This window comes from Lipotes vexillifer, unplaced genomic scaffold, assembly GCF_000442215.2.
Source record: "Lipotes vexillifer unplaced genomic scaffold, Lipotes_vexillifer_v1.1 scaffold278, whole genome shotgun sequence".
NCBI classification, from domain to species: domain Eukaryota; kingdom Metazoa; phylum Chordata; class Mammalia; order Artiodactyla; family Lipotidae; genus Lipotes; species Lipotes vexillifer.
In genome coordinates this window covers 3,379,369-3,394,844 of record NW_006769677.1, presented here as the reverse complement: position 1 = coordinate 3,394,844, position 15,476 = coordinate 3,379,369, and the positions used below count along the sequence as shown (strand labels likewise).

Below are 15,476 nucleotides of genomic sequence, written 5' to 3'. Positions count from 1 at the left end.
GGATTAATCTCCAAAATTTACAAGCAGCTCATGCAACTCAATATCAAAAAAACAAACAACCCAATTGAAAAATGGGCAGAAGACCTAAATAGACATTTTTCCAAAGAAGACATACAGATTGCTAACAAACACATGAAAGGGTGTTCAACATCACTAGTCATTAGAAAAATGCAAATCCAAACTACAATGAGGTATTACCTCACACTGGTCAGAACGGCCATCATCAAAAAATCTACAAACAATAAATGCTGGAGAGGGTGTGGAGAAAAGGGAACCCTCTTGTACTGTTGGTGGGAATGTAAATTGATACAGCCACTATGGAGAATAGTGTGGAGGTTCCTTAAAAAACTAAAACTAGGGGCTTCCCTGGTGGTGCAGTGGTTGAGAGTCCGCCTGCCAATACAGGGGACACGGGTTCGTGTCCTGGTCCGGGAAGATCCCACATGCCACGGAGCGGCTGGGCCCATGAGCCATGGCCACTAAGCCTGCGCGTCTGGAGCCTGTGCTACGCAACGGGAGAGGCCACAGCGGTGAGAGGACTGCGTACGGCAAAACAACAACAACAACAAAACAAAAAAAACAAAAAAACCCCAAAAAACGGAAAATAGAACTACCATATGACCCAGCAATCCTGCTACTGGGCATATACCCTGAGCAAACCGTAATTCAAACACAGTCATGTACCACAATGTTCACTGCAGCACTATTTACAATAGCCAGGACACGAAAGCAACCTAAGTGTCCATCGACAGATGAATGGATAAAGAAGATGTGGCACATATATACAATGGAACATTACTCAGCCATAAAAAGAAATGAAATTGAGTTATTTGTAGTGAGGTGGATGGACCTAGAGTCTGTCATACAGAGTGAAGTAAGTCAGAAAGAGAAAAACAAATACCATATGCTAACACATATATATGGAATCTAAAAAAAAAAAAAAGGTCCTGAAGAACCTAGGGACAGGACAGGAATAAAGACGCAGACATAGAGAATGGACTTGAGGACACTGGAAGGGGGAAGGGTAAGCTGGGACGAAGTGAGAGAGTGGCATGGACATATATACACTACCAAATGTAAAACGGATAGTTAGTGGGAAGCAGACACATAGTACAGGGAGATCAGCTCGGTGCTTTGTGCCCACCTAGAGGGTGGGATAGGGAAGGTGGGAGGGAGACGCAAGAGGGAGGAGATATGTGGATATATGTATACGTACAGCTGATTCACTTTGTTATAAAGCAGACACTAACACACCATTGTAAAGCAATTATACTCCAATAAAGATGTTAAGAAAATAAATAAAGGTGGTTTTTGATCTTACATACATTTCTTCTTTTTTCTCTTACACACCGTCTATCAGCAAGTTGAAGACATTCTCAGCTACATCTCTCTAGCCTAGATTTGTCCCTTGATTCCCAGATCTTTATCTTCAAATGTGTATTTGGACATCTTTTACCTGGAGGTTCTTTAAGTACTGCAAAATTTAAAGATATAAACTAAGTACACTCTCCTTTCCCTGTATTTACTGTCTTGATATACGTCTTCATTTCCTTAGGCCACTTACCATCTATGTATTGGGTAATCTCATCTACACCTCCAGCTGAGACTTGTCACCTGAACTCCAGAGCTACAACTTTAAGTATCTACTTGGACATGTTTCACTGAACGCACACAACTTCCTTTCCCCATATTTTATACCTCAGTGACTGACACCAGTGTCTCTTGGTTGCCAAAATCAGATATCTGGAAGTTATTCTAGACTCCCTAACATTTTCTTGAATGCACGGCCTCCTTTTTATTACCCCCAACTTTGCCTTAGTTCATTTCTTCATCATTCATTGCCTGAACCGGTATAAGAGTTTAAACCCCCCCTTTTTTATTTCCCTTCCACTTTAAAATATAATTTCCTTGGTAATTTTTTAAAAATCACAAACCTAATCACAACACTCTTCTGCTTCAAATTCTTACTGCTTTTAGAATAAAATTCAAGCTATTTAACCCGGCTTATAAGACACTTCATGACTCGTTCCCAATCCTCAGTCTCCTTTTCCACCACTCTCCCTATGCACTCCCTGTCCCATCTATACCGAGACTACTTGCTGTCCGCCATGTACCTCAAGCCTCCTCACACCTCCATGCCTCTGCACATGCAGTTCCTTGCTTGTAAGATCCTTTCCTTCTCTTGTCCACTTGAGATATCCTTGCTTATTATTCTCCATTTAAGTGATACACTGAGCAATATTCTTCTGTGTTCTTTTGCTCACCTGTCCTCCATCAGTTAGGTCCTCTTTTCTAATTCCAATCAAGCACTGACCACATATCTGTTCTCCCACTAGAGTGAATTCCTTGTGTTTAATAACCTAGTGTAATTATAGTGTATAGGTTAATCTTACTCATCTTTGAACACTGGATATGTAGCACAATGCTTAGCACAGAGTAAGTACTCATTAGATAATTTCACTTGAAATTAATTGAATGAATTAATCTTACTCTGGTAAATTCCCTCCCTAGTTGCTGATCTGTTTAAAAATAGAATAGTTGAATAAATAAGAATAGTTGAAATTTATTCACCACTTACTGTATCATAAAAGCAGTTATCTCATTTTCGTATGTGTTATCTCATTTAATCCCAACTACAAAGCTAGGAAGTAGATACCATCCTTTTCCTGATTTTATAGCAGAGGAACGTGGTAATATGCCCCGACTCACAGAGTTATTTTGTGGAGAAGGAGGAACTGAAGTCCATGGTTCTTATCCACTATGCTTAGTGTACCAGGTGATGTGCTACTAAGATACACATTTTTGTGTGTCCCTCAAACTCGATGGCTGCTCTGTCCTCTGTTCCAGCACTTCTGACTTTCTTCTCTTGTCAGGGTCACCAGGTTACAGTTTCTGACCTCCACCATCACTTCTCTTGTCCACCGCTATCTGCTTTTCAGTTCTTCATATGCCTCCCTTGCCTCACACAATGGCGAACTGTTTTAATCAACACACTTCGTGATTGCTTCCTTCCTTCGCTGAGGTAGTGAAACAGACTAATCACAGAGCATCTAATGCAATCTTATTTTCAGCCACTGCTCATTCAGGGTCTGAGCCTTAATTTTCAGATACATACCTTTTATTTGTCAACTTTTAGGTTAAATTACCAGTCATTACTTGAGATGCCATAAGCATGATTTCTTGAGGGTGTCTAACAAGCATTAAATAAAATTGTACACCTTTGAAAAACACATATAAAAACTTATGTATATGTATATTTGCTAAGTTAATAATAAAAGAGCATGAAAGTTAGCATTTTTATATATGATTACAAATTAAAAATGAGTTCTTTTATTTGGTGCCAAAAATCTAAATACATTCATACTGCATCAGTCAGCCCTGCTGGGGATGAAATGTTCCTTATAAATCAATATTCTAGACACTTAAGCTCACCCTTTTAGGGGCCAAAGTGTTAAAGAATATTTAGCTGCTTTATGAATCCTTCTAAAAATATATTTCATATTTTACTGTCTTACTAGTCTTCCTTACCCTTGTCTTGGTGACTATCAATAATTACACTAGGTTGAAATGTGGCCATCTTTCAGTTTCTCCCACCTTTCCTGTTGACTATTATAAAATTAAAAAAACCCATGGTAGGCAAAATTGCTAAAAAAAAAAAAAAAAAAAAGTTTTACAAATATTCTGCAGGGGTTAGGGCCTGGGACTTCAAAAGGCACTGGAGTAGGGCAGCCTGGACACGTTGTAGGTGTAGGTATAAAACAGTGGGTTAGGTTTCGTCTGGGAGAGTTGGTAGGCTACTGGGGTAGGTGGGGGCCAAGGGAAACCAACAGGACATTGAGGCATGTGATGACCTCGTGTGTGTTGAGGTGACAAGAAATATTATTGGGTGCATGATTTTTGTAATCTAGAGGCTAGTGGGGCCTAACCTATAGGGTAGCCTACAACTAGCACACAGTGGAACTCAATCATTCAACACTTCTTGAACATCTACAGTGTTCTCCGTATTGTGTTAATCAACTGCTATGGTGCACCATTTGATAAAAGCTATTACAATGACCTTCAGCATTCCTTTTTACATCCTGATTCAGGCTTACACATGCACAAATGTGAGTTTAGGGTAAGTGAGGTATTCCCATAGCACTTTTAGGATTTTAAAAACATTCCATGCCTAGAATCACCTAGAGAAAGGGTATCTAAATCACCTTATACTGTGTAAACAGGGCTTTGCATATAAAATGTTTTGAAGATGCCAACAATATTCACATGTTCCCAACAAACTGAAAATCCCTATTTCCATTATCCAACCAGCTCTTTCTTCCCAAAGCATCTAGAAAAAGGACCTGTCGTACGATAAGCGTTCAATAAGTATTTCTGAATAAGAAAAGGAATCAACTGCATTTATTATTGTATAGTACCCAACGTAACTAGAGAGAAAACCTGAAGATTTTAAAAACTGGAATTACTCTCCCACAAGAAAAGAACTGCAGTAAAATTTGAAGAATGTTTAAGGTGACTTTTTTTTTTTTTTTTTTTTTTTGCGGTACGCGGGCCTCTCACTGTTGTGGCCTCTCCCATTGCGGAGCACAGGCTCCGGACGCGCAGGCTCAGCGGCCATGGCTCACGGGCCCAGCCGGTCCGCAGCATGTGGCATCTTCCCAGACCGGGGCACGAACCCGTGTCCCCTGCATCGGCAGGCGGACTCTCAACCTCTGCACCACCAGGGAAGCCCTAAGGTGACTTTTAAGTACTGTGTTGTATTTTCTACTTTAATAAAAAAAATCCAAGAGGCCAACAGACTAAAAATTTTAGCTTAAATATGGGCCTGTGAAAATCATTTAATAATAGAAATAATTAGATATGATTTTCAGTATGAATCATGTAATCAGTGGGTTATTGTGATCAAATCTTTCACAGCTCTAGTCCGATCAGATCATATCTACTAAGCTCCGTGAAAACACTTTACTGGCTCAAGCAAAGAACTCAGATGCTTTGCCTTTAGCCCCCTCTGATATATCAATGTTTCTTTCATACTATAAATAAAAGCACAAAGTTCTTAATTTTACAAACTCTACTAAGGAACAAACCTGAAACTTAGAAACAATATCTACCTGAACACAGGAATTCCCACCACAGAGTAAATGTCACTTAGATGTATAAAGATCTGAAAGAACAAATACAGAAGTTAAAATGGAACAGGAAATGCATTACCAAATGATTAACAATTTGAAAACTTCCATTTTGAACCTATATAACCTATATTTTATAAGAAATTCCAAGGCTTTGTCATATCCAGAAAAATGTTCCATAATATTTCTTACTGAGCAGAGGCAAAGTAAATTTTAAGTACTTCTCATAGAAAAATTCTGAGGTCAAATTGTATACAAGTTATACTGAGAATCATATTACGAAGAACTCAAGGTCACCTTTCTTCCCAGTGATTCTTTGAATTATCTTAACTAAATTAGATTTTTCATCATTTTAGGTTAGAGACAACTACCTAAATCTACCCTAATTCTCGCCTCAAATAAGACTTGATGCCATGGTTAACAGAAAACTTTCTTTAAGCCAAATATACTGTAGCAAGGGTGACCTTTCCCCTCCCTACTATTTATAGGGGAGCTTCTTCCTTCTATTACCTTGTTATTTTTTTCCCCAGTTTTATTGAAAAATAATTGACATATATCACTCTATATGTTTAAGGCATATAGCATGAAGGCTTCATTCATGTATATTGTGAAATGATTACCACAATAGGTCCAACTAACATCCATCTTCTCATATAGATGAAAGGAAAAGAAGGGGAAAAAGGAAAAACTTCTTGTCATAAAGACTCCTAGGATTTACTCTCTTAACCGCCTTCCTTTAAGTTGTATAGCAGTGTCAGCTGTAGTCGTCATGATAGGCCATGATGAGGATTTAAATGTCTCAAGTTATAATTAGTAGCCCACACAGATTTTAAAGAACCCTCCTTCTGTAGCCTGATGAGGCTTATGGAATTCTAATTCTGCTGTTTGACCTCAAGAACATTTGATTCCTGATACTTTCACCCCAAAGGTATTTTAATATAGTTTAATCAGAATTATTCCAATATTGATAAACTTTTATTAAGAAAAGAATAATCTGGAGTGAACTCCGTTTAGTCAGTTTAATTCCTTGATTACTGAAGCTAAACTTTCCAATTTTTTATATTATTCATTTTAGCAAAACTATTAATTGGGATTAATTCTTTTCTATTTAAAAGTTATATTCAAGATATGATATACTGATATTTTTATATATCAAATGTTATCAGGTATAGCTTTCCCCACTATGAAGGTTTTTCTATTAACTGTACAGAACAAAATTCGTTAAGATTTGATTCTTCTGTCAATTTTGGTCACGGATTTCACTATGTGTGATTCTACTGTTGTCAATTTTGTTTTGTGTTGATTATTTCTACCAATAGCTATTATTAATTGCATTAAATGGATGATAGGAATTAAATTAGATATATTTAGTTATGAGCTAAACTATGAGAAAACTATAATTCTGAGACAGTGAGATAGAGTCAGGGAGAGATGGAGAGGAGGAAACCAGGAGAGCAGAAGATAAGCAAAGTGGAAAGGGGCAGATGAAAGGAAGACACCCTTCCTTCAAATGTCAAAACATTCTTGAGGTCAAAATATTTTGCATAACAGCAATAAAGAATATAAAAGAGGCATGACTTTTTAAAAGCAAAAAATATCAAATAACAAAACTGAAAAACAACACAAAATCTTCTGATTTGGCCAGCCATTACTCCATTTAAAGCTATATAACAATAAGTTTATAAATTAATGAATCATAAAAGTGACTAAACTGGTCAAATTTATGAGATGGTTTTCAAAAAATAGTGAAGAATATTTGTTATAGCTAGAATTTGTTTTCCCATGTAAGTGTTTACTTTGTTCTAATTAAAAATTGTGTAACCTCCTTAAATTGATTTTGAAAATAGAGAAAAAGAAAAATAATCCCCAAACCCTAACAAAGCCACAATTAACACACTATTTAACTTTGTATTGGCCTTTTTGTTTTCCGATTTTTTTTTTTACCATTAGCTAGAATTTCTTATTATACAGACGTGTTATTTATTATAGTGATTATAGAGAGCATCTCTGCAACCTCATATTAAATGTTCAGTTTAACTGTGACTAAACAATTCCATTCCAAAAGTCCTATTTGGATGAGACATTTTCATAGTGAAAACTACTAGCAAAATTATCTGCAGTATTCTATTGCTAAAGAGGAAACAGACTGCTGGATCCATGTAGACATGATTTTTAAAAACTCTAAAGCAAAATTGAAAAGCACAATAAAAGTTGTTGACATTGCAATAATATTGTAATAACTTTGCATGGGGACAGATGGTTACTAGACTTATCATGGTGATTATTTTGTAATGTATGCAAATGTCGAATCACTGTGTAGTTCACCTGAAACATAATATTTTATGTCAACTATATTTCAATTTAAAAAAAGAATAGTTGGCATCGTCTTTAAAGAATTAGGTTATAAGCATATAAAATAAGATGAACATTCATTACCTCTAAATTTGGATTCCTCAAATCTGCTTTCCATCCAAACTGTTTCATGAGAGCAATTCCAATTACTCTTCCTACCTCCTGGAAAAGCAGCAGGTTATAGAAAAGAATATACTAAAAATGAAAATTTTAAGTTTAAATGTAAGCAAAAACTAACAGAGTCTGCAGGAAAATCAATCAGACTATCTGATGGTAATTTAAGGTTACAATATTAAAATATCACACGAAAGCATTTTCTACTCAAGGCAAAAAGGGTATATTTTTACCTCTTCCACCCCCAACACATCCTATGGCATTAACGTCTACTTGTATGTAATCTTTATTCTTGTAATTTTATTTTATTTTTAAAAAATTTTTTTATTTTTTTTATTCTTGTAATTTTAGATACATGAAATAACCAGATCATGGCCTGATAAATATGGTCATTCTGGGTTTTAGGAAACAGATGCAAGCTGAAAGGTTAACTATTTTAGCTATGGCAATCCTGTACGTTTAAAAATTACCAGCAATAGCATTAGGCTCAAACTTAACGGTCTGTCTGATTTTAAGACTGGCCAAAGGACCTAGGCTTATGCCCTTTATATTAGTGAACTTTGTAGGGTCTGTTCGTGGTCTCTGCTCTTCTTTTACGTCTGTCTGTGTATTTGCATCTGGGTCCTGGGACAATCCCACATGCAGGACCTGGTGCAGAGCAACAATTCAATAAACACAGAACCGAACTACAGAGAAAGCCAAAAAGCTTCAGACCATATTAGGATTTCCAAATGTAAAGGATATCTATCCGTTTAACGAAACTTTTAGGGAGAAAGTAAAAGGAAGTCTTTACATAGAATGGCATACTATTCCTCTTAAGCACCTGAGGTACAGTTAAGAAGGAAAATGCATTTTTAGAAGAGATTTACTTAAATGAGATTAGGCCTAGTTATCTGTCTGGGCCTGGTTTATGTATTCTGAGAAAGGTTTTCACCTCTTTTTAGATCTAAAGAGTAATAAATTCTTTTAGAAAATGGTAACCCACTCTGGAGGGGGAAAGTATACCTGTGCAGTAAAGGTCTTTGCAATGGCTCCACTGCAGCGACAGGAAACTCTGAAAGTTAAGTCGTTCTGGTTATGAGTATCAACTGCTTCTGCTACATCGTTCTGAAGTTCTTGAGATTTGTCTCTTTTAGTGGTAAAACTTCCTTGCTCCGGTGTTTCTTCTTCTATTTGTTTTTCCATTTGGCATTCCTTACTCTCTTGGATCTCTTGCATTTGTGCTGTTTTCAATTTCTTAGCGATGATGTCATTTTCTCCCACTTTTCGTTTTAGTGGGTTAGCATTTTTTTGAGAAAGTTTTACCTTTTTTGCATCAAGTTCAAGGAGATTTTTCCAAATTGAAATGGCATTCAACCAGCTTTCAGGATCATCATTTGTGAGTCTCTGCATTTCATTAAATATTTTTCCTAAATAAATAAAATCTCAGTTTACCCTTTACTGAAGCTATTCATCACCCCCAAATCCCATTACCTTTATTTCTTTAAAATAAGAAATTTTATTAAATTGCTACATGAATAGTGACTTCCCTTTCATCTGGAATTTATATAATTTAACATAAGAATATTGTACAGAATAAAGTTCATTTGTATATTCCATACTTAACGTCAAAACTGCTTTAAAATTCCTACAAAGTTATCATTTTCTTTAGCAAGATCATTTGTCCTACGATAACATATGCATCTCTTCAATATACTTACAGACCTAGAGCATGTGTTGATCTTTAAAATAATGCCTATCTTGCCTACAAAAATTAAGTTTAAAAAAACAGAATAAATTGCAAAACACAGAGCTCAAAAACAGAGCAACCAAATCTTGGGACTATTTTAGACCATACAATATTAGCACAGATCGTAAAATGATTTTCCACAAAGTAACACTTCAGATATACAACCCATTCATAACTTAGGGACTGCCAGCCATGCTCCATAAAATGTAACCTTTCCTTGATGAACAAGGGACATAAAAATGACCCAAGAATAATTACTGTAGTTCTCTAAAGATGAAAGTGTGTGGAATATTGGGATGAAATTTTATTGATCCCACAATATAATACCTTAGGATTTGCTTTAAAACCATTTTTCTGCCCTGTCTTGATTTCTTGCCATTTGGATCTTTCTTGATACATTTTATTATAGACTATATGATGACATGGTCTCTTGTGCACAAGCAGCAATCAAAATGAGGTTTAAGGCAATGTTTTATCCAGATGTATCTGATCCTATTTTGTTGCTTTTATCAAGATCTTTACATTATTTCAGCAGCATATTTATAAAATTAGGGAGTGGACAAGAAATCTCTTAAGCCCTCTTTAACTCTAATGCTTTATAAATGGGTATAAGTTTTTTCAAAACATTTAAAGTTCCCCAAATAGGGAATTTTACTATGTAGTATTTTTCCAATTATATCACTCATCAGTTAAAATTTAGATGGTGACAGTTTTGACCAATTAATTAAATCAATACATTTTGGGTTATTACATGCTCCTAAATCTAAATAAATGCACTGACCACACATAGTTCTAGAGAAGGTGTCTGATCGTAATTCTTAAGGAAGAAATGTGACTTAGGACACTAAAATCTCAGAAGACAGGCGGCAGATCGCAAAGAGAAGAGACATAATTTGGTGATAATGTTCAGGAAATACAGAAAAATAACTAATTAACGATCCCACGGGTCTGAATGAATCTTAAAAATATGAAATGGCTACATATTAATTACCAAGCAGAAAACTTTGGAGTACAATATATCATGGGGGGTAAAAGCAATAGGTATACACTGTACCTTTACTTAAAGAAACATTAAATGGAAGCTGCTTTTTAATCAGCAAAAATAACCTTTCTGCAGATTTTAATTTTTTCAGCATATTCAAGTCAGAACAGGTGGTGAAAAAAACTTTTCCTGAAATATATTCAACCTAGAGATAGAAAAAATAGATATTAATGAATTAAAACATAGCACCTAGACTAGCAATAATAAAAATGACCATTTCTGAAGTATCTACTATTTATCAGACACTGTACTAGGCACTCTGAATACATTCTTTTCCCCCTCATCCTTATAACAGCCCTCTAAGGTAGATTTTATCATCCCCATTTTATAGATTAGGAAATTGAGGCTTAGAGAAGTTAAATAATTTGTATGAAGTCACATAGTCAGTGACCAAGATCATAATCTTTCTATGTTACCTTTTGGAAAGTGTGTGTGTGCACACACTACTAAAAAAATAGAACACAAAATACTCATTAATTATCAAATCTCACACAACTGTTAAGAGTGGGCAAAGGAAAGGTATAATGGAGAGGACAAATGAGGTGTCTAGCCCAAGGTTAAAATAATCAGTAGGTATTTCTTAAACATCTACCTCGTGGTCTACAAGGAAGCATACAGTATAAATCTTAAAGATGAATAATAATGTAATAGGCATGCACTGACATACAAATTAAAATGTAAAATTCATAAGACAACAACCTGCATTAAACCCAGAAGAAAATGAAATACTTAACATAATAAACGCACTGATAAGCTGTAGGTACAATAAGTAGCACCAACGATGGAAGCCATCGTTAGTAAAAGTCTCGGGGAAGAATCCTATAAGACTTAGGAAGAGGGGTTCTAACAAAAGGAAAAAGGGCAAGAACACACAGATGGGAGTGACAACCCGGCTGAAGTAAACTGTAAGTCAGCATGGCAACATTTGCTGTGTGATGCTTACTGATGGTGTCAGGTGGATGGATGCTGTAGCTCAGGCCGGCTTGATAACGGTCACGAAATTTCGAGTACCACAGATGCTAGTGGTCAAGCATTATAGGCTTTTGATGAAAACTATGACAGCAGTAAATTAGCTGGCAGAAAAAATGACTGTGGAAGAGGCATAAAGGACTGAGTGGTGAATGTGATGCTAGAGGGAGTAGATTACTGAGGAAGAAATAATGAACCATTTGGCTGTGGGAACTGGAAAATGGACAGAAGCAAGAAGTATGCATCAAACAGAGGTTTTGGAGACAGGATGGCTATGTGGTCAAAGTCAGGGAAGAAAGGAAAATGAAGAGAGCACTGCCTCACTGAGAGTCGAATGAGGTACAGCAAATGGTGCTTAATGCCAATGGAACCCTAAACCTTTTGATTCATTCCAATGCCCTCAGGTTCAGGATGGATGTGGAGGGTCCTAGCATTCTCCTTTTAGCAGTGGCCATGGGCTGACTGACATGGTTTTATGTCATTTCCTAGGACTGAGGCAACCGTGGAATTTGGGGGATCCCAAGTGTGTAGGTAGTTCCCATTCAATGGGAATTTGAACTCCAAATGTTGTATGTTTGATCTGACCTGGTCTAACTAAGCTTTGTGGATGGTAATTTCTGAGGTCACCACTCTAGCTTGATGAAGAAGCATCTCCACTGGGGAAGCCCTAGGTTGATAACAATTAAAACCCCAATATTTCCAGTTACAAGAGTAACAAGTTCTGGGGCTCTGACATATAGCATGGTGATTACAGCTAGTAATACTGTATTATATAGCTGAAAGTTGCTAAAAGAGTAGATCTTAAATGTTTTCCCCACAAAAAAGTAATGGTGCTTATATGACGGGATGGAGGTGTTAGCTAATGCTATGGTGGTCATCATTTTGCAATATATAAATGTATCAAATCACCTTAAACTTACATAATGTTGTATGTCAATTATACCTCAAGAGAGCTGGAAAAACAAATAAACTTAAAAAAAAAATAGCTTAGGAACCAGCAATGTAGCTGACCAAGAGAGATGGAGGAAATAGGGAATGAGAAGAATGTTTAGGAATCAGTATTTAAGGGGATAATGAAGTAACTAAAACAAGAACTTCTGGTTTCTACAATTTACTTCTTTCCCATTACAAAGGTGACATTTTCCCTCTAAAGTCAAAACTAAATATATACCTCAAAAGTGCTTAGAACTTGGAGACACAGTTTTAAAAAGTAAATTTTTAGAAGTTTAGATTTAATGTTACTTGACCTAAAAAATATAGCTGATGTTAAGCCATCACAAAACAGGTTAACAGACATGAAATACCTTGTCAAGATTCTGGGGGAACTGAAATAAATATTTTACTGAAAATGTATGGTTTTAAGATCCAAGTCTTATAAACAAACTGATGCAAACATCTAGACCAGTGATTTTAACCTAAGTAGTCTAGATGTTAAATTTGTTATTTAATTGTACAAAGATCTTATCTTTTCTCACTTACCTGAGTATCAAGGGAAACAGTTTATATAATGAACTTCCTCCAAAAATATCTTTTTCTGAGGGGGGTGTGGAGAACAAAAAAACAAAAAAAACGTTGACTGAAAATAAAGTTAATTAAGAGGACCTAAAAGGTCATTTAATTTATTTGGGGTATCCAATCATAAGAATAATATGTGTTGAGGCACTAAATACATTCTCAAAACCAAAAGCAACATTATTCTCTTTATTTAAAAAATTAACATTAGGCCTACATTCCTTTTATAAGAAGTGAGCATGTAATCAGAAGCAGTTTATTAAGCTGTAAAACCGCCACTGTGAGAATCAGCCACATATATGAAAGCACTTTAACAGTTCACCCTTTGTAAAGACATTGTATCTCAAAGTAGTAGAGAGATGAATTTTGGTGTTTATGATTTCAAACACTGAAGTTACCGTTACTCAGTTTTTTTAGTTTGTAACTGATCATATTCAATTACAATAATTAGGGAGAACTGTGGCATTTTAGAATATTTCATCCCAGTATTTGTTCCTTGAAAATGTATTTATATATCCAATCTGTTCTTCCCATTTGGAATTAAATCATTAAAAACTGCCTAAAACCAGCTGGTTTTATGTCTAACACTTCAGAAGATGAAATAACAGTCTTTATTAAAGAAAAAAATAGCTCTGTTATCGGCTAGCATTATCTAGGCACTTAGCAGTTTTACCTCTCTTAAAATTCAGGGATTCAAGTCTGACACAAAGATGAAAAGCTTAAGCCTATGCAAAAAAGTAAGGTAGAGTAATATAGGGAGATACCAAAGTTTTCCTAATTCTACAGATGCCATTTAATTTCGGAATTAATTTTAAAGTGCTAAGTGAAGGACTGAGGTGGGGTGTGAGCTTTTTTGGAGAATTAAAAATATATACTTTACTACATTAAATGAAAAACTATGAAACAACTCAACTATCTGCTTAGCTGTACACCACTACCCTCTATCATCATGACCCCACTAAAAAAGTAAAAACAAAACGACCTGGGTTAATTGTCTTTGCTATGTGGATTTATAAAGGCTGATTAATCAACTGACAGGGCCTCCTGGCCAGCTGGCATTGGAGACACCTCTACTATCTTTAAAATTACCGTTCCTGCTTTTATTGTTATAATAAATAACAGTATTTAACACATTAAACATTATTACAAAGTAAAGCTTAATTTTACCCAACACATTTCTTTAAAGTACTCTACACACTACATACTATAGTATATATTTATATGCTATAAATTAAATATTTAAAAATACACAGGAACCTATAGAGAGGCTTGCCCCACCACCAGGAGGAAAAAAAAAAAATCAAACCTGAATATGACCAAGTGCTAGCTATAACTTACAGGACTCCGATTTCCAGGAAACATAGAGGATGGAGGAACATATGAAACCACACCATGGAGAAGCAAATGGCAAAGACTGAGAACTAGCAGAGACCATCTTTTTTCTAATAATGCAGCATATGCAGACTGGGTCAAGCCATCTATTTTTCATACCAAGAACTCTACGTTAACATTTTAAAAAATCAGTGCAGCAAGACGTCATGGCCACACAGTGTTTAAGGAACTGGACCCAGGTCCCAGCCTGCCTAGGTTGAACATGATAATATGCTCATGCTTCCTTTCACAGACAGCTTGGGTTTGAATCCCAGCTCTGCCGTTTTCTGGTTCCACGACTTGAATATTTTATTGGACTTTACCTGTTCATTTTCCGTTTCTGTTAAATGTGGAGCCTACCTCATACCATAGGGCAGTAGTGAAAACTGTCTGACACATATTAAATGCTTAATCCATGTCAGCAGTTGCTACTGTTGCTTTTTTAGATTAGCTACATTCAATACTCTATGACATTCTATGACCAAAACCACAAATTGGCAGGTAGTCTAATAAAGATTGATGCCATTCTTCATGACCCCTCTATCCTCCTCTCCCCACCCCCTCATCACTGAAACTCCTTTTGTGGACCTTCAACACTGCAGGAGTCCTGGGAGTGGAGTGGTCTATTTCTTTCATTAAGCTTTCATTTTCCAAAAACACATCATTCACGCTGTCACATATATACCATCAAGATACTGGAGCACTTTTCTATTACATCCTTTTTCTGTTTTCAAGAACCAGGCTCAGCATGTCCTAGAACCTAAACTGATGTTTAAAACCTCCTTCGTTTCATTGAAATTAACAGCATATAAATGCCAGCAACTGTTAACTTCCTCCTCTGAGGCTTCCAAGAGAATTTTTCTAGCTACTGTTTACCGCGTGTTTAAGGTGTACTTTGCACACCCTTTATCACTTACCCGAAGATTATATTTGCGTTTAAAGGATGGAGAAAGGATTCTGACAGGTCTAATTCTAATTATAGGCACTATCACTTTTCTTTTAAAGAATCCATGAAGTAACTTGCGTCAACCCCTCTTTTTAACAGAACTTCACGCGTGACAGATACGCGGTAACAGATGGGCAGGGAAAAACGGCTGGCGGGTCTTTCCGGCAGTAATTAGAGGACCTGCCAGCAGAACTCCGAGGGCCAGGACGTCGCCTCCGTGGGTTCGCGGGCCGAGAGCGCGGGGCTCACGTCGCTTTCCCGGGTCTGGGACGGACCCCGGCGGGGAGGCGCCACGGCCAGGGGCGGGGGCGGGGC

General features: G+C 36.4%; 1 protein-coding gene across 1 annotated transcript in view; it reads right to left on the bottom strand.

The window, feature by feature from the left end:
- Nucleotides 1-15,476, bottom strand: part of THUMPD2 (THUMP domain 2 tRNA and snRNA guanosine methyltransferase) — a 43,060-nt gene that overhangs the window by 27,447 nt on the left and 137 nt on the right. Inside the window, exons 2-6 of the mRNA XM_007445762.1 lie at nt 14,412-14,438; nt 10,376-10,508; nt 8,598-9,001; nt 7,563-7,640; nt 5,109-5,161 (exon numbers count right to left, since the gene is read on the bottom strand). Coding sequence (XP_007445824.1) covers nt 5,109-5,161; nt 7,563-7,640; nt 8,598-9,001; nt 10,376-10,508; nt 14,412-14,438 — 695 coding nt within the window. The remainder of the gene's footprint in view (nt 1-5,108; nt 5,162-7,562; nt 7,641-8,597; nt 9,002-10,375; nt 10,509-14,411; nt 14,439-15,476) is intronic.